The sequence below is a fragment of the Furipterus horrens genome, unplaced genomic scaffold (genome assembly GCF_987537825.1).
Source record: "Furipterus horrens unplaced genomic scaffold, mFurHor1.1.pri manual_scaffold_1, whole genome shotgun sequence".
Classification (NCBI taxonomy): domain Eukaryota; kingdom Metazoa; phylum Chordata; class Mammalia; order Chiroptera; family Furipteridae; genus Furipterus; species Furipterus horrens.
Window position 1 is genome coordinate 18,748,937 of NW_028327171.1, and position 23,732 is coordinate 18,772,668.

A 23,732-nucleotide genomic window follows, 5' to 3' on the forward strand; every position below is an offset into this window, starting at 1 on the left:
TTAATTTATTTTAATTTAACCAACTAGTTAAGTACTGGAAAACTTTGAAGAAATAGATTGAAGTGTTTTTAGAATTAAAATGTTTTAGATGACACTTGATAGACCTTCAGTGGTCCCCAAAGGCTGCACACTTTTCCCTGATGTTACATAACAGAATATCTGTCCACTATTAAAAGTGACAGTTTCATATTCAGATTCCAGTTCGACATGTGGATTAAAATGGTACCTGAGATTATTCTGTTAAAATACTGAACTTCTCCAAACTCAAAGGAATACAGGTTTTAAATAGTTACAGAGTTACTTTGTGGAAAACAAGCCCTGATTTTGAAAGCTATTCATAATTTTGGGATTTGCCCATAGGTTGTGTTTTCTGTGACTTCGGGTTGACACCACAAGATGTAATTTTAAAGCCCCTGCCCTATTAAGGTGGTTCATTTTCAAAAGAAACCACTTGTGCTAAAAGGAAACTAGACCTATTAACACACAATCTTAGTGAACATTTAGAGTTCACTGTGAAAAGGAATTAGCTGCGGAAAGGAAAAATACACTTTATTGTGTAATTGTTTGTTTCAGCTCTGCTCCCCTCCTTACAGCCTCCTATAGAGAAGGGTCCAGGCTTGCTAGACCAATTCTATAGGGCTTTTGTGATTCCAACTCAGGGAAAAAGAGAGCTGGGGGAAAGATCTGAAGAAACGGCCAGGTTTTGAAAGCACACAAGCAGCTACCTTGTGTGAGAACAGAGGAGGAGAAAAATAGAGAAGTGTTTAAGGTGTGTTGTTTGTTATTTATCTGCTTCACAGTGTTCAGGCTATGAGAACCTTAAAGTTATTTTGAAATCAGATTTCAGGTACTTGCCTGTGTTTTTTGAATATGGCACTGCTCTCAGTCTGGATCACGTGGGTCACAGATTTCTAAATATTACACAAAATAGCAATCTTGGGCTACAGGAATTTCAGAACATTTGAGTAATGTTTGTGGCTTCTTAGCTATTTTGTGAAACTGCAGCGACAAAAACCTTTGTCAGTAAAATAACCTCAGATTGTTATGAGTTTAGAATGAAAACACCCTCATATCTCCTAGAATATTCTGAGATATAAATATTAGCACTCTGTTTAAATTGACCAAGTACAGTAGCCCTAGGTGGAAGAGTATAATTAAAAAAAAAAGTTTATTGTAGTGTTCTTGGGATTGCATATTTATTTTTGCTAAAAATTATTGTTTTGAATTGCTAATAGACTATGATTATTAACATCAGTAATAAGAGTTTAAAATATTCATGAAACTGGGCAGAAAACATGCTCAGAGGCCTAGTGGTCAGTGAGGAATCTGTCTAATCTATAACTTAAGCAATCAGTTCTTGAGTAATTTACAACATGTTTTAGCAAGAAAGAGTGAAAATTCACTGTTTTCATAGTAATTTTTTAAAGTAGAAATATCTTGTATTTTGGGGGGCTGTTTGATGTATTAGTTCTTTCACAAAACGAATACCATGGTCCCAGTTCAATGTAAAAGGTTGAAAAGATGTTCCTTCTTTTCTTCAGAAAATTAATGTACCTTTTCCACATTTGTATTTACTCAAAGATGAAGCTTTGTATCTGGGAAATCCTTGAGTAAAAGGATCTCAGGAGCAAGAAAGCCTGGACTCTCAAGATTTCATTCGTTCAGCCACCATCCCAGGAGCCCCTCCTGGGCAAGACCCTGTTCAGTCCCGGGTCGGGCGGGACACACAACAGGTAGTCCCTGCTCTGAGGGAGCCACCTCCCCAGGCAAAGGGCCCAACTAGGCGTTCTAAATAACCCAAAATATAACACGGCGGCTGCACAGTTGACGTGACCGCAGTTACTACAGGGAGAAGGTCGAGGATCAGCCCATAAATGCAATTTCCCTTCCAACTGTCCGTGTCGCCCCTGCCACCCCCGCCCCCCGCAAGCCCTGGTACTAGAGAAACGAGGGTCTACAAAGCTGGATTTAGAACTCGCATTCCCAAAACAGAGGATGTGAGGGCACAGAAGGGCAAGGAGAGACCAGAGACGGAAGCCGATGCCCAGGCAGCTCAGGGACGTGGCCAGTGCGACCCCTGAAGGCTCTGCAGCAGCAAGTAGGCGGGCGACAGCGATGCACGGCGCCCTGAGAACGAGTCTCCACTGCTGCGTGGTGCGACCCTCGACGTCGGACTAGATCAGGGCGGTTTCGTCGCTGCCCGGGTTTCGGGGGCGGGCTTTGAGTAAAGCCACGCCCCCAGGCTCCGCCCCCGAGGCGCGCTAGCCCGTCCCGCTCGGCGCCAACCCTTTCCCGGGTCATCGCCCCTCCCCTCTTCCGGCCTGCGAGCCCCCGGCGCTACCTCAGGGCTGCGCTCGCTCATTCGCGCTGGTCCGCAGGTCCGCCCGCCCGCCCGCCCTCTAAGCGTGCGCTCGCTCGCCCGACGACAGGGGAGCAGCACGAGCCGGTATAGGCTAGCTGCGCTCCTTGCCGCCAAGCGGCGGCCCACTGAGGCGGCACCCTTGGTTCCGTGCTTTAAGACGGTCGGGTCCGCCTTATCTACAGCCCCAGAGCGGCGGCGGTGAGGAGGCCGGGCCGAGGGAGGCGGGCAAGTCGGGGCTGAGGGAATGTTGGGGGAGGTGGTGGTCCGGGCGCCCCTGCGGCCACGTCGAAGGCTCGCCGGGGGAGGCGCACCGAGAACCGGGAGGAGTGATGGATCCAACAAGGTTGCATCGGCTCTAGCTGGGCGCGAAGAAGGGGCTGGGAACCGCGGGGGTGGCCGGCGGGGGTTTCCGCGGGACCCTCAGTGGGATCGGGATGGAGGAGACTCCGCCTGGAGGCTTCTGCCACGTTTCCATCCTGCATTTCCTTCCCCCGGGGGGTGGGCGGCCGCCCTCCGCCTTCCATCCCCTGCCGCCCCGCTGTGCGTCTGTGTGTTGTCGGGGCTCGAGACCCTTGCTGTCCGGGGGTCACGCCTGAGGGGAACTCAGTCCTCACACCAGGCCCCAGGGAGACCGGACCTGGAATGGGGGCGGCGCACGCGCGGGCAGACTGGGGAGGGGGCGCCCTCCGGCCCGGCTGTTTGGGGGGCGGGGGCCCTTCCCCCTGAACTTTGGGGAAAGCCCCGATTGCAGAAGTTGGGCGCGTTCACAGGCCGTTCTTTGCGGAGCGGGTGGAGGTGTTCGGTGCCTCCTCACCTCACCCTCAGAAAACCGCGCGTGAGGGCTTCGCAGCAGGTTTCAGGGCTCAGGGAGCCCGTCTCCCGGCCCCGTGGGAATCCGTGTCCCCTCAGTATCCCGAGCCCGCCTCGTACCTCCGCCGAGGCTGGCCCGGAGCGCCTCATCCCCGCCTCCGGGCGCCCGCATCCTCAACCTTGGGAACGTCTAGCAGGAGAGAGATTGCTTCTAGAAAACAGTCGCCATGAGCTTTTAGTTACAGGAAGGAACATGTACGCAAAGTTACAAACTCCTGGAAGACGGGGCTAGGTTTTCCTCCGGGCTCTACGCGCGCCCCGAGGAGCCGAGGAGCCGAGGAGCCTCTGGAACAAAGTACAACTTGAGGAGCAGCCGCCGCCGCGGTGACGACGTCCCAGGGTGACGTCACTGTGCGATATTTAAAATGGGAGCTTTTCGCTCGCAGTGTGGGTGGAGGAATTGCGGCCACTTACCCGGGGCGCCCTGCCCGTTTCTGTTTCTCCCCGAGTTGATAACGCTCCCTCGCTTCCCCCCTTTCGGTACTCGTGGAGAGGACTCGCTGGGAGAGGCGGGGTGGGGGGTGGGGAGGCTCATTTTTCAGCTCTTCAGGCATCATTCCTTCAAACTGGAAAAAAAAAAAAAAGTAATAGGTATGACTCATCCTGTGTTACAACCAACAGCAACCACTAAGTGGTTATTTCCTTCCTTTTCTTTCTGATATGACACGGAGCAAAAATAAAAGGGAAAACAAAATCCCAAGCCCAGATATATCGAACATAGCTGGCAAATTGAATGAAGGAGGGGAACGAACTAGTTACAGTTGCAGTACTTTTCTTGAGTGTGGTTCCTTGTTTTGTTGCGTGGTGTGAGGCTCATTGTAGTCCCATCACCGACTTCCATCCCAAACCATAGGTTAGATTGCGGTGGGTTTTCTTTTCCAGCATAACGTGGTCGTGCGTCAAATAGAGCTGGATAAAGTGGAAGTGGCTCACATTTTCTCAGGAGGAGGCTGCAGGCAGCTGTGTGTGTGTGTGTGTGTGTGCGGGAGGGGGGGCTGGGCTTGTGTGTGCCTGCACGCTGGTGTGTGCGTGCAGCCTGGTACCCGCGTCCTGGGAGCCGGCCATCGAAAGTGGACTTGGCATTCTAGGATTCCAGGAGGAAGGTTTGGGTGTCTTCCCATCCAGGATCAGGGTGGCTCTGGCTGCCAGCACACCTCTCAGATAACTATATAGAATTTATTTCACAGTGAGATCCCTTGTTTGAATTCGTACAAGGAGTAAAGGAATCATATTATGAAGGGAGGCTTTTAAGAGCAGGTTTAAGAAAAAAAGGAAGCTAACAGAATCACCTTTATTTTTTGAAAGTGTGAGAACGCACACTATCAGGTTAGCTGGGTTTTATACTAAACATAGCAGAGGCGGCTGTAAGTCTTTAATAATTGGCTTTGAAAAAGGTGATGATGCTTAGTAAATGCAGCATCTGAATAACTCCGAGTTACTTAGAGCAGCCAAATGAATGAGCTCATCGCATCAAGGCAGAATATACATCGGAACAATCCCAGGACAAGGTTGTTTTTGCCTTTATGCATTAATCAATCATAAATCAGGTCTGCCATTTAAAGAGTCTTCCTTGAGGCACTTCCAAAATGCAGCGAAATCTCTGATTATTTCTTTTAGTTTGATTTTCTATAGATGACCCTGAGTTTTCATTCTCTTAAATATGTACTCCTAGAGCCACTCTTTTGTGATATCTGAAAGAATGCTTACAGACACTCTATTCTGGATTCTTTTTTCCTTATGTATAGCAGCTTTATGGAAATATAATTCACATACCATATAATTCTTACATTTAAAACATACAGTTTGTTGGAAGAAACCCTGTACTAAGAGATCACTCCTCCCTTCTCTCTGTCCCTTGTGCCCTGCTAAGCCACTAATCTACTTGCTGTCCATATAGATCTGCCTGTTCTGGACATTTAACATAAATGGAATTATGCGATTTTGTTCTTTTTGACTTGCTCCTTTCACTTAGCATAATGTATTTAAGGTTCACCCATTGTTGTAGTGTATATCACTATTTTATCCTTTTTGTTGCCTAATAATATTTCATTGTATATATATACCATACTTTATTTGTCCACTCATCAGTTGATGGACATTTGAGTCGTTTATACTTTTTGGCTATTATGAATAATGCTGCTATGGACATTTGTATACAAATGTTTTCATTTTTCTTGTATGTAGCTAGGAGTAGAACTGCTGGGTTATAGGTAACCCTATGTCTAACCTTTTTAAGAACGCCAAACTTTTTCTGTTATGGCCCTACAATACTGGATTTTAAGTGGACTTTTGTGTTTTAAAATTCAAATCATTTCACAGAATTTTAAACCTAAGTTATTGCAGCTAAATATTCATACATTTAGTAAAAACTATGTAGTGGTATTATTATAGTACTTCTCCGAGCGATATCTCTGATTTTATTTTAACCAATAGGAACAATTTGTTCTTCTTTCTTTACTGAATTCACAGATCTAAGTGGCAAGATTCTTAAACAGTGCTTTATAAAGTCTGTGGCATGAGTAGTGATTGTTCCCTACTCCAGATATGAGCCAGTGAAACAAGATAAAATTGGAAGGAGGAAGGGGAGCTGCAAGGAGGGATATTTTCCAGAGCTTTATCTTCCAGTTTTTATATTTTGTTTTAAGAAAAACTATTTTATCTTTGCAGGAAAAATGAAGAATGAAATTGCTGCCGTTGTCTTCTTTTTCACAAGGCTAGTTCGAAAACATGATAAGTTGAAGAAAGAGGCAGTTGAAAGATTTGCTGAGAAGTTGACTCTGATACTTCAAGAAAAATATAAAAATCACTGGTATCCTGAAAAACCTTCAAAAGGACAGGCCTACAGGTAAAGGATTAGATTGGACAGTTGCATTGGACTAAGTGAAGAGGCTGATCAGTTTCTAAAATGAGTCAAGGCCAAAGGACTGAAGGGTGTACAGTTCATGCCTTTCATAGTTTATCTGCAAAATACAGAACTCCGGAATGTCCTGGTGTTTTTTCCTTACTTATTTTAAAATACATGTATTTGTTACTGGAGTCCTCCTGCCTAGACCTGAAAGGCCAGTGTTTTGGGCTCCTGATTGAACATATTCCTTTCTCTATCAGATACTTGGAGGTTTTCACAATTCTAGGGGTCTACTAAAGCTATCACCCATAAATAGGCATGGTAGGAGTTGAGGGAGATGAGTCTCTTTGAATCTAAAATTAACATGTCACATGTTTTTTAAAAAAATAAAAATTGTATGGCAAACAGGAATTAAGATTATTAGATACCTAATACATTCTGGATACAGAATTAATTTATTTATACTACGCATAATTCTTTATTGTAGGAGCCAGTGCAACTATTTTATAGGTTGATGGTAACTTACGTATGATTTCACAACTGGTAAATATTAGTTCTGAGATTTCACAGAACTAACTTACCCTGAATTCTTATGGACTTTCTGCACATCCCTCTGACAGGGAAGGTAATTCTCACTCACAGCTGTCTTTTATACTGTGGTTTATAAGTGACATTTACAGCTTAAAGTAAAGAACAGATTCTTGCCCAACATGTCCTAGCATGCTTACCACCTGCTATTGATGTGACCGCCTGGGAACCTAGGCTGAGAATGTTCTGCTAAACTTTCTGTCAAACGTTGCCCCATTCGTTTTGTGGCCTCAAAAAAATTAAAGTAGAATAGTTGTGGCTATCATGAGTACAAAAATTCTTTTATTTATGCATATTATTGCCCTGAAAGTTTTCTCCACAAACCAGCACGTCTGTGCTTTGATGTAAAAAGGACTTCCTTTTAGTCACTGAGCTCTTGGAAGTGCAAGACTATTCAAAGAATGTACAAGGTAGGTGAAAATATGATTTGTTTATTTCTCATTTGCTAAAAGCTAGGTGAGCATGTGTTCTTTTGAAAAAAGATTCAAAGTGATTGCTGTATTTTCCCCTTCATTCACCAGCTTTCCTGGTAAATTGGAAAATGTGAGTTAAAGAAGAAATGTGGATGTTCTATATAAAGCAGATTCAAGTTATTTTCTATCTTGTCACTCGATTCTCTTATTTTTTTCCTGCACATTTTCATTACTGATAGAGTGGACAACTTTTCTGAGTTAGAGCTGTTGAGGCTTTTACACTTATGTAATTGACATTGGATGAAGATGTATGGAAGTACCAAGCCACCGTATTATTACTGAAAAAAGGAGACACTGTCAAGTAAATGCTTAAAGGTCAGGCAGTGTATAATTTCATTTCCATTACTTCTAAAAAGTTAAGGGAAAAAGTTAGCCAAACAAGATTAAATTGGCATGTGATCAGAAGTATCATTATTAAGTCATCTTTGAAGTAGAAAACTATTAGACTTAATATTGGGTCATTAACTACTATAAAAATGAATCGATTATAGGATTAACCAGAGTTAGTATACTCCTCAGTCCATAGAGTAGGTTGGAAGTGTTCTTTTTCTTCTAAAGTGTTTATAAATTAAAATTGTTTCTCTGCAATATATACAGATAGGTGCTTTTGGAGGGCAATTTGGCATTACTAAGATCTGTGTTCTTGAACAGTAAGTCTCCTAAAAATCTATTCTAGGATCTTAATCAGAAATGCAGACAAGTATGTATGAATATGGATGTTTCTTATAGTTTGGAAAGAACTAAACTGGTAACATTAATTGATAGACTATTTTTATACAACTTTTAGAAGTGGTTAATGGATAAGTAGTCACAGTATATGTTCAGTGAACAAAACAGTGTAAAATCTGAAATCCATAAGATACGTAAATTTTGTTGAAGCAGAGTCTGTTTAAGCATCTTTATTTACATACCTATTTTTTTAAGGTTAGAGCCTATATTACTCTTATTATACACAGTAAAAATTCATACTAAGATCCCTTCTTTCCCTTAACTCCTTTTGATTCTAGGGTACATGTAACTTTATTTTTTCAATTCTCGCCTAAGAATGTTCATTGATTTTTAGAGAGAGAGGAAGGAGGGGGAGAGAAACATTGATCAGTTCCCTCCCATACACGTCCCAGCCAGGAATCGAACCTGCAACCTTCTGGTGTATGGGACAGCACTCCAACCAACTAAGCACCTGGACAGGGCGACATGGGACTTCTGAATCAACCTACACAACATTAGAATGTATAACATAGGAGCATTGTACAGAAAGGAACAAAGAGCATCATGCGTGCTGTAAAATAACTTTTTTTGCTCTGAATTTGCTCAGTTGTTAATGATGCTAAGATAGGTACAGGCAGAATAGGGTGTCATTGGAGTCTGGTCTAGATTTGACCCCTGGGTTCACCACTTTTTAACTGTGATGTTGGGCAAGTTACTAAAATTCTCTTTGCTTCCTGTCTTAAAATGGAAAATGGTTATCTAACTCAGGATAATTACGAAAATTAAAAGTAAACACATGCAAAGCATTTAGGAAATTGTCCATTGCACAGTAAACGTTCAGACAGAGTTAATTACAGTTGGTCCTTGAATAATGGGTTTAGGAGTGCTGACCCCTACCTAGTCCAAAAATCTGTGTATACTTTTTGACATTACCCTGAAATTTAAGTTGCCCTCAATATCCCCAGAGGATTGGTTCCAGGACCTTCTCTCAATATCAGAACCTGCAGTGCTCAAATTCCTTATGTAAAGTGGCATAGGTCATTGCATACAGTTGGTCTGGTGCATCCACAGACTCTTCAAACCCTGGATTGGAAATAGTGTACAGGTATTTCTTGAAAAAATTGCATATAAATGGACCTGGGTAATTCAGACCCATGTTGTTCAAGGGTCCACTTTTTTATTATTATTATTTAAATACATGTATATTAGCTGTTATCAAATGAGAACTTTTTCACTATTTAAATGGAAAATACTAATCAACTAATAAAATAATTTAACTTGTAAAAACTTTAAATGGCACATTGTATTGGTATTGTATTTATGGTATAAATATGATTTATTGTTTACATTGTATTTTCCATATTGTACAGCTTTGGGTCTGAGGAAGAGGTGAAACAGCTTAATCTAAATTCACTCAGTACTTGTTCTGTGACTAGTACTAAAACCTTGATTTCTTAGTTGTTGGCAATAAATACTTGCATTGAAGCTACCATTTCTCTGAGTAGAATGCTTATTTTAATGTGTACTTTGTATTTATATTGGGAGCAATCTCTGAACATTCTCTCACTTACTTCAACAACTATTAAAAATAAAGAAAACCCTTGCATAATAGAAGTTAAATGAAATAAGCCAATAACACTTTGGATTATATTTTTATTTTAAGTACATGAAATGAGTGTTCTGTGTCTTTGGCTGATTCTAGTTCTACGGAACAGTTATAGATAAGACAAAGGACATTCTTCTTAATGCTTATTTTATTATCTGGGACATATAAGCAAGGTAATGATGGGTCAAAATTTTTAATAAGAGTTTCCAAATATTTGAAATGTTGGTTGAGGTCTTTTGTTTTTGGAAGTTTTATTATTTATGAACTTGGCCTAGTAAAATAACTATCTTCAGAGCTCTAAGTAATTTCATGTAACTTTCGTACTCTTTGCTCATTTAATGTACATGTTGAGTAGTTTCTAGGTAAAATGAAGTAGAGGCAGTTCTTATGATTTCCCTGGGCTCACACAGATGCCCGTTTCTTTTTATCAGCCTGGGTAGTCTTGTTGATGGTGCCTCTGCCTTTACTTCACATTTATTATCTATTTAGGATAGATACACTCCTGAGTTCTCTGCAAGAGGTTTTGTTATTTTTTCCATTCATGTTGGCAAATACTAAAAAATGTAAAGATGCTTATGATTATTATTCAGTTAAAGCTATTAACATTATTCCACTTTGTTGCAGATGCATTCGTGTCAATAAGTTTCAGAGAGTTGACCCTGATGTCTTGAAAGCCTGTGAGAACAGCTGCATCTTGTACAGTGACCTGGGCTTGCCAAAGGAACTGACTCTGTGGGTAGACCCATGTGAAGTGTGCTGTCGGTGAGTTTTTTAATTTGGTGGCTGAGCTGATTACCATGCTGGAATTGGCTTTCATGAAATTCTTTTAGGTCCTGCCTGCTTGTGTATCTTCATGGCCAGAAGTTGGTTGCTTGACTTTCTGAGAAGTAGATTTTGTAAAGTGTTTTTCTTGACGTGATAGGAAGGACTGATTACATTCCTTTTTTGTTGCTAAAGAAACTCAAGAACTGATTGAGCAACGTTTTTCTAGAACTTTTCCAGGAAGTTTATTGTAGATCAAGAAATAAAACTTAGACACTTAGACTCCTGTAGGTCATTTATTGTCTTTCTTTTTTCGTGGTGCACGTGACCTTCCCATCTTCAAATTAGGAAATAATCTAATCTCAAATAATACTGGATAATAACTTTTAGTTGGTCTCTGTTTCTGTTTGTTTCTACTCTTGCCTCCCTTTTTAAGTGACTGATTGATATTTTCATAATGAAAATTATTTTTTGTCTCCTAATGAGCAGAATTGTAAAAGGTGAGTGGTAGGTCTGAAATCTAATTGTACTTCATTCTTTATAAAAATATTGGGGTGGGGGGCAGTAGTGTAGAGCAACAGGGAAAAATTGGGACAACTGTAAGAAAACAACAATAACATATCCAATAAAAAATTAAAAGATATGAGAATTCCGGCCAAGATGGAGGCATAGACAGACACACTGCGTCTCTCTCCACAACTAAGAAGGAATACAACTACCCCAAAACTAGAAACAACCAGAAATTTCCAGAAAATCAAACTGCATGGAAGTCCCCAACAAACAAAGATATATACAGTAGTCCCTCTCTCTATTGCGGTTCACTTATTGCGACCTCACTATCGCAGGATTTTTTAAAAAATTATATTTAATTATTTATCGCGGATTTTTTGCTATATCGTGGGACTTTGCAGTGCTGTATATGTATGTTGTTAAAGTTATGTAGGTTTAAGAGTGTAGAGTATGTTTAAGAACACAAGTAGTGTTTATAAAAGTGTGGAAAACGTTAATAAGGGAGTGGGAAAGGTTAATAAGGGACTGGGAATGGTTTATAAGTTGTGGGAAGGTTTTATAAAGCCTTAAAATATATATAAATACTAAAATAAATGTAAGGTTCCAACTTTGCGAATTTTCACCTATCGCGGGGTGTGTGTGTGTGTGTGTGTCTAGAACGTAGAAGAAATATCATCCAGACAAGAGGGGTGGAGCTGGGGCGGAGAGGACTCGGTGTGGTGGTGGCAGCAGTGGCGACTGCAGCAGGCCGGCAGAAAGCACAGTTACATGTTTTCAAAAGTCATGGGGGACACCTGGGGAGTGTTCCCAGCTCCTCAGCAGACCACACAGCTCACAGTCCCAGTGCCGGGGAAAATAAAGCCTCATTGGTTCTGACTGTGCAGACCATTAGGGGCTGGGGCGGATGCAGAAACTGCTGGTCTCCCAGCAGAGTCCACTTGCTTAAAGGGCCCCCACAGTCCTAGAATGTCCGCAGATGCATCCACTTTAGGAACAACAGCTAGGGCAATAGCTAGAGGGGCGCGAGTCCAGTGCTGAAGTGGGAGAGGTGCCTGGAAAAGGGGTGAATGCTGGGCCGGCGTCGTTGCTCAGACCCCTCCTCCACATACATCGCCACAACGTGGTGAAACAGGTTGCCCTGTACTGATGAATCCCTAAGGCTCCGCCCCTTGCAACGTAACAGAAGTGACAGCTCTGCCTGGGACATGGAGGCAAACAAACACAGGAGCCTGTCAGGATGGGGAGACAGAGAAGTATGGCCCAACAGAGGGAGCAGATCAGGGTTCCAGTGGGAGAACTGAGTGACAAGGAGATAGCCAACCTAACAGACGCAGAATTTAAAACACTGGTGATACAGATGCTCACAGTCTTGACAGATATGCTTGAGTATGGCAAATGCATAAGGGAAGAAGTGAAGGCTATGCTAAGTGAAACGAAGGAAAATCCACACAACACCAATGGTGAAGGGCAGAAAACCAGGGTTCAAATCAAAGTTTTGGAACATAAGAAAAAAACAGTCAATCAGTGCAGAGTGAGGAGACAGGAATTGGAAAAAATGAGGAGAGGCTTGGGAACCTCTGGGACAATTCTAAACGTGCCAACATCCAAATCATAGGGATGCCAGAAGAAGAGGAAGAGCAAGAAATTGGAAACTTATGTGAAGAAACAGTGGAGGAAACCTTCCCAAATTTTCCAAAGGAAATGGACATACAAGTCCAGGAAGCACGGAGAGTCCCGGGCGAGCTGGATCCAGAGGGGACCACACCAAGACACATCATGATTAAAATGCCAAAGGTGAAAGATAAAGAGAGAATCCTAAAAGCAGCAAGAGAGAAGCGGGGAGTTGCCTCCAAGGGGGTGCGTATAAGATTATCAACTGATTTCTCAAAGGACACTTTGCAGGCAAGATGGGACTGGCAAGAAGTATAAAATGTGATTGGAGGCAAGGACCTACAGCCAAGATTGCTCTATTCAGCAAAGCTATCATTTGGAATGGAAGGGCAGATGAAGTGCTTCCCAGACAAGGTGAAGCTAAAGGAGCTCATCATCACCAAGCCATTATTATATGAAATGTCAAAGGGACTTAAGAGAGAGAAGATCAAAACTGTGAACACTGAAAGGACAACAAACTCACAACTATTGACAACTAAATCTAAAAAATAGAAACAAAATCCAACTAAGCAAATCAGAATGGGAACAGAATCATAGGTATGGGGATCATTTGGAGGGTTATCAGCTGGGAGAGGGGAGGGGGAAGAGGTGGGGAAAAGGTATAGGGATTAAGAAGCATTATCGGTTGGTACAAAATAGGGGGAAGTTAAGAATAATATAGGAAAGGGTGAAGCCAAAGAACTTAATATGCACGACCCATGGACATGAACTAAGTGGGGTGGGATTGCTAGAGGGAAGGAGGGGTATTGGGCAAAGGGGAAAAAAATTGGAACTAGTGTAACAACATAATAAAATATACTTAAAAAAAAGAAATGAAAAGATATTTGTTAGTAAAAAAATTTCATTGTGGACCATACTTCTTAGTTGTGGCATTTTTTAAAAAATGAGAATGTTATCTGTCTTTCAGGTAGTTCAAAGTGTAAAAAATTAGAAGAAAGGATAGGCAGGTTATAGCAGAGAACGATTTGTGCTCTAATAGAAGTATGTACAAAATGAAGCAGTTGATGACACAGTGGAGAAAATCAGTGCTTGGCTGAGTCAGAAAAGATGATTGAGTAGGTGATACTCAAGCTGCCTGGGGAAGAATGAGTTGCAGTTGACTGGATGGCAGGGTGGGAAGGACATTTCCAATCAGGAAGAACAGGATGAACAGTTGGCTTGGAACCTCCAATAATTTCCTACAGCTGTTTCTTTAGGGTTGTTTCTCTTTAATTTTGAGGAACGATTCACCTGTTGACTGTAGTAGAGATGCTTTAAGATACAACAACCCCAATATGTTCAAAGGTTTTATATTAATAATAGCCTTTGACCTGATCTCCAACAATGGAAGTGGAGGTGAAGACATGTCAAAAAATACATGGTTATTTTTTCACTGAATTTTATGGCCTTCGTGTTTATAAGCTATTGGTATAAGCCAGCAGTTTTCATCTGGTGTGCTGCAAGAATTTTTAAAACGTGCAGTACCGTACTATTTAGTCAGGGGCTCTGACCTCTTTTCCTTTAGATTGTCAAGTGAAAAAAAAATGACAACAGGCAATACAACAGTAGCTGTCTGGTGTGAATGAATCAAAATTACACCTATTTTTTTTGTCAGTTTAGCAAAAAAATTAATATGTTGGTGTGCCGTAGAATATTAGTGATTAGTTTATGTGCTCTGTGAAAAAGGTTGAAAATTGCTGGTACCAGCTATTACTTTGAGAAACTGGATGTCGGTAGTAGATTTTTCAGTGTGCCTTCTCAGTTAGGAAAGGAAAAGCAAGACATCTCCAGTTACGGTCTACAAAGGGCAAACAATTTTAGATTCTGACTTAACTGAGGCCAGGGTGGGTCAGCCTGGAGACTGACCACCGAACCATTGGTAGAACATACAGTATACAAGAGATACAGCTATCACAGAGCTATTATGTTAATTGCTTGCATTTTTATTAGGCCTGTACTTAAATCCTGATTGAGCCTTTAAGTAGTTGTGTAGTTTTTCAATTAATACAAACTTATAAGCAGCATATGAAAGGAGGAGGTTCATAGTAGTCAGGCTACCCAAAAAAAGGTCATAGTCTGACATAGAGGTGGGAGTGAAAAAGCTGAAGAATTGGTACAAATGTATTATTACACAGTAAAATAATGAATATTTAATAAAATGATCTTAATCTATGTCCAAGGATATTTAAGAAGTTGGGAAATTATACAAGTATTTTGGACACATTTATTTGAAATGTGAAGATAGAAGCTTTATAGTTACGTGGACCTTCTACATAAGTGGGTACATCATTAGGACACCAGATAATGAAAAACATTGTGTTTTCATCTGGTTAATATAAGAAAATATTTGCATTCAGTAGCTTTCTAATTTATGGTTAAAATTTTGCCAAATATTGGCTTTGATATTTTTTTTTTCACAGATATAGGGAGCATCTTCAGAATGTGATAACAATCCCCAAAAGAAAGTGGTTAGCGATTGAGTAGAGGTGCATACCATAAGTTAATAGAGGAGCTTGAGATAGTGATTAGTGTTTTTGGACCAAACTAGAAAGAAATAATCTGAAAAATTTAAAACAATCTGATATAGTTTATTATATAATTTAATAAAAATATGCATAATAACTAACAATAACTAGAGACTAATGAAAGTTATGAAAAAAATTGAAATGCATCAAAGATAACATTCTTCATAGTCTATGAGTTACTACATAAGAATAAAATACTGGAATGCTGCATGCAGTGTTACGTACTTAGTGAAATATTTGGAAGGATACAGAACAGATAACAGATCTTTCCAGTAAGGAGAATCTGGCAGTTTTATTATCTACTCAATGTATTTCTATACTTTTAAAACAATTTTTTTTTCTATGATCCTTTCTTTTCCTGATAAAGAGCCTTAGATACTTTTCAAATTAACTAAATTGGCCTTAATGTTTTAGTAATGTGTCATTGAAAAATGGAAAGTTTAAAAGTTGTTCAATCCTAATTCTAAGGAATTAACTGCACATTCTAATGTTACTGTAATATAGTAAGCAGCTTCACTTGCCATGAAGAGAGCACTCATACCAAAATACTACAAAGGGAAAGATGTAAAACCTAATTGAACTTGCATGTCAAAGAAATCTGAGTTAATACAGCTGATCATTTAATCATTAGATGTCTGCCCCTGATTTAGGTTTCTACTTCTACAAAGGCAGGGATTTTTCTCAAATTTCCTGCCTTTCTGTTTTGCTTGAATTTGACTCCATTAATGGACAAAATTGAAGGTAGTCTTGAGCCCATTGTTCAGATTGACATTAACATATGAATTAACCTTTGATTGTATCAAAATTTGCTTAGTCTTTAAATGCTGGAGAGGACTGAAGAGTAAGTTTCTATTGCTAAAAACCTCATGCTAAGTAAACTTGAAATTATAATACAGGAATTCTGTGTTGTGAGGAACTTGCCCAACTGTTCACGCATCTTATACTAAGAAGAATCACCAGCTGAAGACAAAGTATCGAACCAGCTCCAGTTTCCTTAAACGGCAAATAGGAAACTGAGGTCTGAGGCCTGGAGAGATTAAATGACTTCCCTCTAGCCACAGAGCTAGTTAATGGCCGACCCAGAACGAGAAACATGTCCAGTACTCGTTCTGCCATCCTGTAGCAACTCCTTTTGTGAAGTGAACTGAAAAAGAATAGAATAGGGAGTTATGCACCATATTTAGGTAGCATTATGGCCCAGTCCAGCCTGTGGGAATGGGAGATAGAGCACAGCTATATGAAGATGCAGAACTCACCTGTGAGACTATTTGATTTTTATATACACTTGCAAAAGACTTTATTGCAGTAAGGCTGTTTACTTTATTGTAGATACCTTGATTCAGAAATAAGTTGGGACAAGTTATTTGAAATGAAAGTAATTGATGTCAGTCAGTTATAGTTTACTTGATTTTTATTGAAGTTGTACAGTATTTGTTTTTTAAGCTTAGAATCACTTTTTCTAACTTCATTTACATAATGTATAAGAACTGCTTAACAGTTCATTTCCTTTATCCTATTAGAAATTGTTTCATTATGTTTATGTTGTACAATCTATTTAAATAAATTTTGGGTTTTTTTCTTTGGCCTCTGAATGAAAACTCTTAGTTTTAATGTTTACTGTGCTATTTTCCCTTATTGCAGAATTTTTCCTTTTTTAAAGTAGCCAACAGTCAAAGTTACATATTTTGACAATTAGTTTTCTTAGATCAAGTCTTTAAATAAACTTTTTGGAAGGATAAAAAGGCTTGTTCATTTAACTTATTAAACAAATTAAAATGAGAAGTGAACAGTTATGGAATCACTATGAGGTACGCAGTATAGTTCAGGCAAAACCCCTTTATTTCCTCAATCATAGTTTTTTCTTTAACCTCAACAGTTGCCTTGGTTCTTATTGTTGTCAGTGTGGATATAGGAAACACAAACCCCTTTTTATATGAATATATTAAAAGTAAAATGTCTTAAGAAATATCGAGTTGATTTTTGACTTGAATTACTAGACCTGTATTAGAGGAGTCAGTGAAAATAGGAGATTTTACTGTACAGCCCACTTTTTAATGGTATGTATAATACAAAATGTAATCAAAACAATGGATTTCTTTTTGATGTTTTAAATAAGTATTTAGAAAAGAAAATTGAAAAGGAGAATAATCACTTTTATTTGAAGTTAAATAGATCATAAGTAGAAAATTGTGGCCTGCCTGTTGGCGTAAGGTCAAGTTTTGGGAGGGTCTCTTCTTTGTTCTGGGCCAGTTACATGTCCAGACCAGTTCGTTTCTATGAACATTTCTTGCTGTGTTGATGTGACTTCAAGGTTTGTAAGATTTCTTTTTTTTAAATTCTTAGGTATGGAGAAAAAAACAATGCATTCATTGTTGCCAGCTTTGAAAATGAGGATGAAAACAAGGATGAGATCTCTAAGAAAGTTACCAGGGCCCTTGATAAGGTTACCTCTGATTATCATTCAGGATCCTCTTCTTCAGATGAAGAAACGACAAGTAAGGAAGTAGAAGTGAAAACCGTGACTGCAACCCCAAGCCCCATGTACCAGGTAAATGAAACAGCTTTATATTGAAGTTCCATGAGTAGGGCTTGCCAGGTTGTTCCATGTTCCCCAAGATTTATCTGATTAGAGGTTCTGGATTACAGTTCTTATCTTTCCACATGAAGTTGTTCCTCTGAGATGTAAATAGGCATCCTGAGTCACTTTATCAAAAGTCTGCTTTACTACTCAACAGGTAGGGTAAATATATTTCCAAGAGTGTGGCAAAGAAGAAGAAAAAAATGTGATAAAACATTCCTGATGTTTTATAAATCCTTACTTCATTCAAAAATAGCCACTCATTTTTTGTAATCTTTAGCACTTCCAGTTCATACCTTTGTGTTTAACTTTCTTGTTCTCTACTTTTCCATAATCTAAAAGAAGTTACACCAAATTATATATCTCAGTCAATTTTTACTCAAGCCAAAACAACATCTCCTTTTTAACAGTTGAAGGCTTATATAGCTAACATGCAGGAGTGCCTGCATGAACATATAGAATATGTCGTTATTTACTATTTATACCCCACCTGCCAAAGAACCTTTAATATGTTTACATAAATTCTTAACAATAGTACTTCTCAACCGAAAAGATATTTCAAAGTAAAAAAATATTTAAAGAACTCTTTGAGTTGAGCCTTATTCTATAGGTGAACATTTTTTTAAATCTTAAGCACAGCTGACCCTTGAACTGCATGAGTCCACTTAAGGTGGATTTTTTTCAATAAATACCTGCATTGTTTTCGGTCCGAGATTGGGAGTTCGAGGATGTGGAGGGCCTACTTTATGCATTGATCTACGCCACTTTATGCAGAGGACTTGAGCATTTGCAGATTTTGGTATCTGAGGAGTCCTGGAACCAATTTCCTGCTGATAACCAAGAGACAACTGGTTAAGCTTTTCAGGAGTCAAAAGTTAATACATTGATATTTGAGAGGGAGGGTAGTATACCTAACCTCCATATTGTTCAAAGGTCAACTGTGTATTTTTAAATATATGTGGTTTTATTAATTTGGCATTAATTAGACTTAAGGAAACATACCAGGTCTACAGTAGAGCTGGGTTTGTGCCAAAATAAGAATTTAGAACTTAATTAAGAAATCAGAGTATCAGTTTTGAGTATGAAAAATTAAACCTTTAACATACATTTATATAGTGATCATTCTTCCAATGTAACTTCATTTTTGATTTCTCATTTTATTTTTCAGTTAAGTTAAGCTTTAGAGGAAGATTAGTTCTGAAGATTATTATATTTTATATGTATATGTGTGTATTATAAGACAACACATGCACCTGCTTTTAAAAACAACATCAAACAGTATTAAAGAGTATAATAGTGACAAGTCTTCCCTCTTTCTTAACAGCTAGCCCTGTGCCCTTCCCTGGAGATAATAATTACCAGTTACTTTTATATTCTTTCTGAGAGATTTCATGTATAGACAAGTAAATGTAATAGATGTATTTCAGGGATCATTTTTAAGATCTTTGCCTTAAATATGTTGGGCATTTTTTTTCTCTCTGCATAATTTGTTATATATTGCAAATGACCGTTAAGTTGCCTGGAATTCATTCAAATATGTCCAATTTTATCTCAGAATTTTGTTTGTTATTTAACAAAGCAAAGAATAAGTCCCAAGTTGAAGTGATTGCTAATATTTTATAATTAAATTGACCTTTAATACTTAGATTTTATATTAAAATTAAATTGTATTTATTATCCACCCATGTTGAAAGACTGTTAGGATAAAATTACAACAGGAAATGAAAGTCTCTTGTGCTTTTTAAGTAAAACTTTTTTTTTTTTTGACATTATATCCATTAGCAAAAAATCTCATGAGAGAGAAACCTGGTTATTAATATGCCATTGTGTAGGAATCTGGTGCAACAGGCCAGTTTTAATCTTTTCTTCCTGTCTAATTTTTCATCTTGAACCTGGCATTGCCAAGGACTTTAAAAAGGGAGTTTCAAAGTAAGGACAAGAATTCCTAGCTTGGGGTCTTTTTTTTTTTTTTTTTTCTGAGGAGTCTGTGTGTTTTTTGAAAGGTCCCAGAGATAAAACTCTGCCCTAATTAAGAAGTGTAGATTACATCATTTCTCCCCAAATTGATCTATAGATTCAACTATAAATCAGAATTCCAAAAGCCTCTTTATAAAAAGCGACAAATTTGATTCTAAAAGTTAAGAGTCAAATTGGAGGCCTCACATTAATATGGTCATTGTGTTCATCAAAATAGTGTGGTAATGGTTTAAAGATTCACAGATATATTAATGTAACAGAATAGACCAGAAATAGACCTACATGTACATGTACAGTCTTTTTTTTTTTTTTTTTTTTTTTTTTAAGGTGCCAAAGCAATTCAATAGGAAACGTCTTTAAGAACTGGTACTGAAACAATTGGATAATCTATATATGTTTAAAAGAAGAACTATTAACTGGTGTCTGACATCATACACACACAAAAATTTAATTTGGGACAGATCATAGACCTAAAAATAAAAACTAAATCTCTTGACATTTTTGGAAGAAAATATAAGGTTTCTGGTTGCTTCAGAGGGCTATGTTTGAGTTTATTCCTTTTCACTTACTCAGAAGACACTGGTTGATCACCTGATTTTAACACACAGGGTGGAGCAGAAGTAGTTTTATAGTTGTTTGTATGGAAAATAATACAATAGCATAAATAACACAAGAATAAACTGTTATCACATACTCAAAACTATAAACCTACTTTTACACCACCCTATATTTAGACTTGACCCTGGGAATGTCACTCTTTGGGTGAGTGCTTTTATTTTTCTTTAATGAGGAATCTGGAAATTCACCTAGTTTTTATATAACACATGACTAATTTTTTCTTTGAATTAACTCACTCTTTTCTCTTTCTCTACAGATTTCAGAATTGATATTTCCACCTCTTCCGATGTGGCACCCTTTGCCCAGAAAAAAGCCAGGAATGTACCGAGGGAATGGCCATCAGAGTCACTACCCTCCTCCTGTTCCATTTGGTTATCCCAGTCAGGGAAGGAAGAATAATAAACCATATCGTCCAATTCCAGTAACATGGGTGCCTCCTCCTGGAATGCATTGTGACCGGAATCACTGGATTAATCCTCACATGTTAGCACCTCACTAGCTGCTTTTGATTCTGTTGGTTTTGAGGGAAGGTAGAATAAGCCTGACTACATATTAAAAGTTAAAAGTTCATACTCATAGTAGTAAAGTTAGATGGGTTAAACCATCAAACTTATTTTTATAGAGAAGTTATTGAGAATAATCTTTCTAAAAAATATGCACTTTAGATATATTGATATAGTTTGAGAAACTTTATTAAAGTTAGTCAAGTGCCTGAGTTTTTAATATTGGACTTGAGTATTTATATGTTGTGCATCAACTCTGTTGCATACAAGAACACTGTAGGAGTGGACGATCTCTTCTAGCACCTTTGAGCATTTACTTTGTGGAGAGTATGTAAGTTATTTATACACAAGGAAATCTATTTTATGTTACTGTTTAGAAGAATTGTGTGAAATCATGTAGTTGCAAATAAAAAGTAGTTTGAAGCATGACAATGTGTGCTTCTGTTCTGTGCATAAAAAAGAGAAAGCAAAAGGGATGTTTCACTGTACTGTTTTAATTAAACATTTAGCAAAGAAAATGTAAACATTTTTATTTTCCTTTAAAAAATCAACTTTTAAAACCCACTTTCCCCAAAGGCTTATGTATCAAAATATGTATATAAAAAGTCTACAATTCGTTAGTAGCTCATTGAAAATACAAACATGAAAAACATCTTTCAAAGTATTAAAGTCAATATACACAGGATTTTCCTAACCAAGAATTTGGCCTGTACTTATTTTGGTAAGACATTTGACTTATGTGCGTAATGCAATTGCATAAAGCAGAAATGTCCTTTCAGTCACTCTTAATATCTGGGCCATATGCTTTTCCCAACTCATTCAGATCTTTACTAGAGGTCCAAAATAAGGCGACATAGAACAGTACTTCGGATTCTTCAGTAGTACTTCATGTTTATACCACTGTGGTGCCATCAGTCTTGTAAGTGTACTCGAACTACAAAAAGAGAAAAGGAGATATAAGAATTTGGTTCCCAAAGTAAATTTTAAAACACTGAGATCAGTACTTTTTCCCATTTCCCACATTTTAAATTATTTAACTTACTAGAAAAATCAAAATTTGATAAATCATTGGATGGCCTTGGCTATTTTAAGTATTCCTGTTGTCATTTTTTTCTGATAAATTCTGTTGATGTATAGAATACCAGAGAAGTACACAAATTGTAAGGATACATAGCTCAAAGATAAGTATGTAGAATTGTTTGTAAAGCCTTAATGTTTAATTTTAAATCTTAGATACTTTTCTTCTTTTAATGTTACTGTAATTTTTGGTAAGATAACACAACTTTTAACATCCAACTTTTTCCCCTGAAGTACAAGTTGGCAGAAGTAGGTTTACAGTTGTGAGTACATGAAACAGTTTATTGTATATACCACACAGCAAACCAACTACTTTTGCTTACCCCTGTATGTAGTGAATGCCTCTTCAGACTTCAGTTTATTTTTCTAGGGATAACTGGCATCACAAGGCAGATTAGTTTTTAAGTTTTAATTTTTTAAAATGTAACTTCCCTTATGGGAGAGAGTTTTGTGTGATAATGGCAGATTTGTCGTCAATTGTAAAGGTGACAGGTTTCAAGTATTTTTGTCATGGAGTTAGCATTTGTTTTGTTTGCTCACGTAATTGTAAGTTTGTTAGGAAAATCAGAAGTATACTAGCCATACTGTCAAAGAAGGAAGCATTTTTGGTACACCCCTGGTACCCAGACCTTTCCACATTAGGCTATTATGAAATTTAAATTCTTACTCATTTGTGCTGGCAACTAAATACCAGAGTGCCTAGGGGAAAATGCTAATTTTTACTTTATTAGATGAACTACCTGTAGAGATTTCCAACTTCTATTGACTCTCCACCCCCAACCTTATTCTAAAATTCATTTAAAACTAAAGAAAGCTTATTAATATAGTTTTTCCAATCCATTCCTGATGAAGATCATCTTTCTTAGCAATTGAGAAAGCCAGTCTGTGGTACAAAAGTTTCTCTTAGTGATTAGGACTAAGAATTGTTAACATGTCTAAGTTTCTCTTACATGATTATGTTCTTGATAAAATGGGGCTGCATAATAGTTTGAAAGCTTTATCAAACTTTCTAACAGGAGTGGTTTGTGATTGATGATAATTTGTCTCTTGTATTTGCAGGCATAACTGCAAAGTTCTAAATTTATAGGTTTAAACTTGGGCATAGAAATTTTAAAAATAAAAAACTTGGTAAATTTTATTACATCAATAAGTACACCTTTTTTAGTACATCAATAAGGATGGCTTTTTAGTGTAATATTTGTCTCAAAAGTATTTAACTTCTCAACCAACTTTTATGATTTCAAGCTAAGATAAAGCATTCATGTTGGCTTTCTACTCAGCTATCACTGTTAAAATGATTTCTTATTCGTTTAGGAAGGGGGGAAAAAAACTTAAACACATATCGTGTGCATTTACCTTGCCAGAGAAGCCATTCTACAGGTAATAGTAAATTTAAAAAATTTATTATTATGTAACTTGTTTATTCCTCATAATAACCCCATGATGTAGGTACCAGTATTATTTCAGTTTAGATAAGGACTTTCAGAGAAGTCAAAAACATCTAGAATCACAGAAAGCTAAGTAATAAAGCCCTAGCTTAAAATCCAGCTGTGCCTTTTGTAAAGCCTGTGCTCTTGGTGCCTTTGACTAAATTCATCACTACTTAGAAAATCTTCCTACCAACTCTTGAAACTTGTGAGAATGTTTAACATTAAGCCAAAATTTGGGGGCAAAAAAAAAAAAAAGAACAAATGCAGAGATTGTATTAAGTGAGAAAACAAAACTAAAGTTTCTTGATTAATGACTAATAGTCTTGACAAAGTTCCTTTTTACACACTATTCAGATATTTCTGAAAAGGGGTTGACTAATAACTTGATAGTCATTTTTTTCCCTTAAACTATAAATCAAATTATAATAGGAATTACAGCCCAATTGATAGGATTGAGGTGACAAAGCTGTACCAATGCTTGGTCAAGAGGAAAGGTCACAGAGAACTAATGGTATTAGTAAGACTCAAGTAAAAAAGCTTTAACTTTTTTTTTAGTTATCTGTGATTTAACATAGATGGAGCTTTATAGCATCAACTCATACTGGGAAGTTGTCATACAAGCACTAGTAGAGGAGGCTCTACATTCCTGT

General features: G+C 38.1%; 2 protein-coding genes across 3 annotated transcripts in view; one reads left to right on the forward strand and one right to left on the reverse strand.

The window, feature by feature from the left end:
* Positions 1-2,390: 2,390 nt before the first annotated feature.
* BTG3 (BTG anti-proliferation factor 3) lies at positions 2,391-21,007 on the forward strand. 2 transcript variants are annotated; one of them, XM_090272815.1, is made up of 5 exons: positions 2,391-2,587; positions 5,900-6,077; positions 10,077-10,214; positions 17,243-17,447; positions 20,329-21,007. In XM_090272815.1, exons 2-5 carry the CDS (start codon positions 5,905-5,907, stop codon positions 20,569-20,571), a joined length of 759 nt encoding a protein of 252 aa, XP_090128941.1. In that variant the 5' UTR covers positions 2,391-2,587; positions 5,900-5,904; the 3' UTR covers positions 20,572-21,007. The 2 variants fall into 2 exon arrangements, with proteins under 2 accessions (XP_090128941.1, XP_090128937.1); XM_090272811.1 differs by having other exon boundaries at positions 2,391-2,560.
* A 242-nt stretch (positions 21,008-21,249) lies between these two features.
* The window catches only part of CXADR (CXADR cell adhesion molecule), a 48,719-nt gene continuing 46,236 nt past the window's right edge, over positions 21,250-23,732 (reverse strand). The window contains exon 8 of the mRNA XM_090272838.1: positions 21,250-21,509. Coding sequence (XP_090128964.1) covers positions 21,468-21,509 — 42 coding nt within the window. The 3' untranslated portion in view covers positions 21,250-21,467. The remainder of the gene's footprint in view (positions 21,510-23,732) is intronic.

Coding starts and splice junctions, on each gene's coding strand:
- BTG3 (XM_090272815.1), top strand. CDS start 5,905: ATGAAGAATGAAATTGCTGCCGTTGTCTTCTTTTTCACAAGGCTAGTT. Junction 6,078..10,076: donor TCAAAAGGACAGGCCTACAG/GTAAAGGATTAG, acceptor ACTTTGTTGCAG/ATGCATTCGTGTCAATAAGT. Junction 10,215..17,242: donor CCATGTGAAGTGTGCTGTCG/GTGAGTTTTTTA, acceptor TTAAATTCTTAG/GTATGGAGAAAAAAACAATG.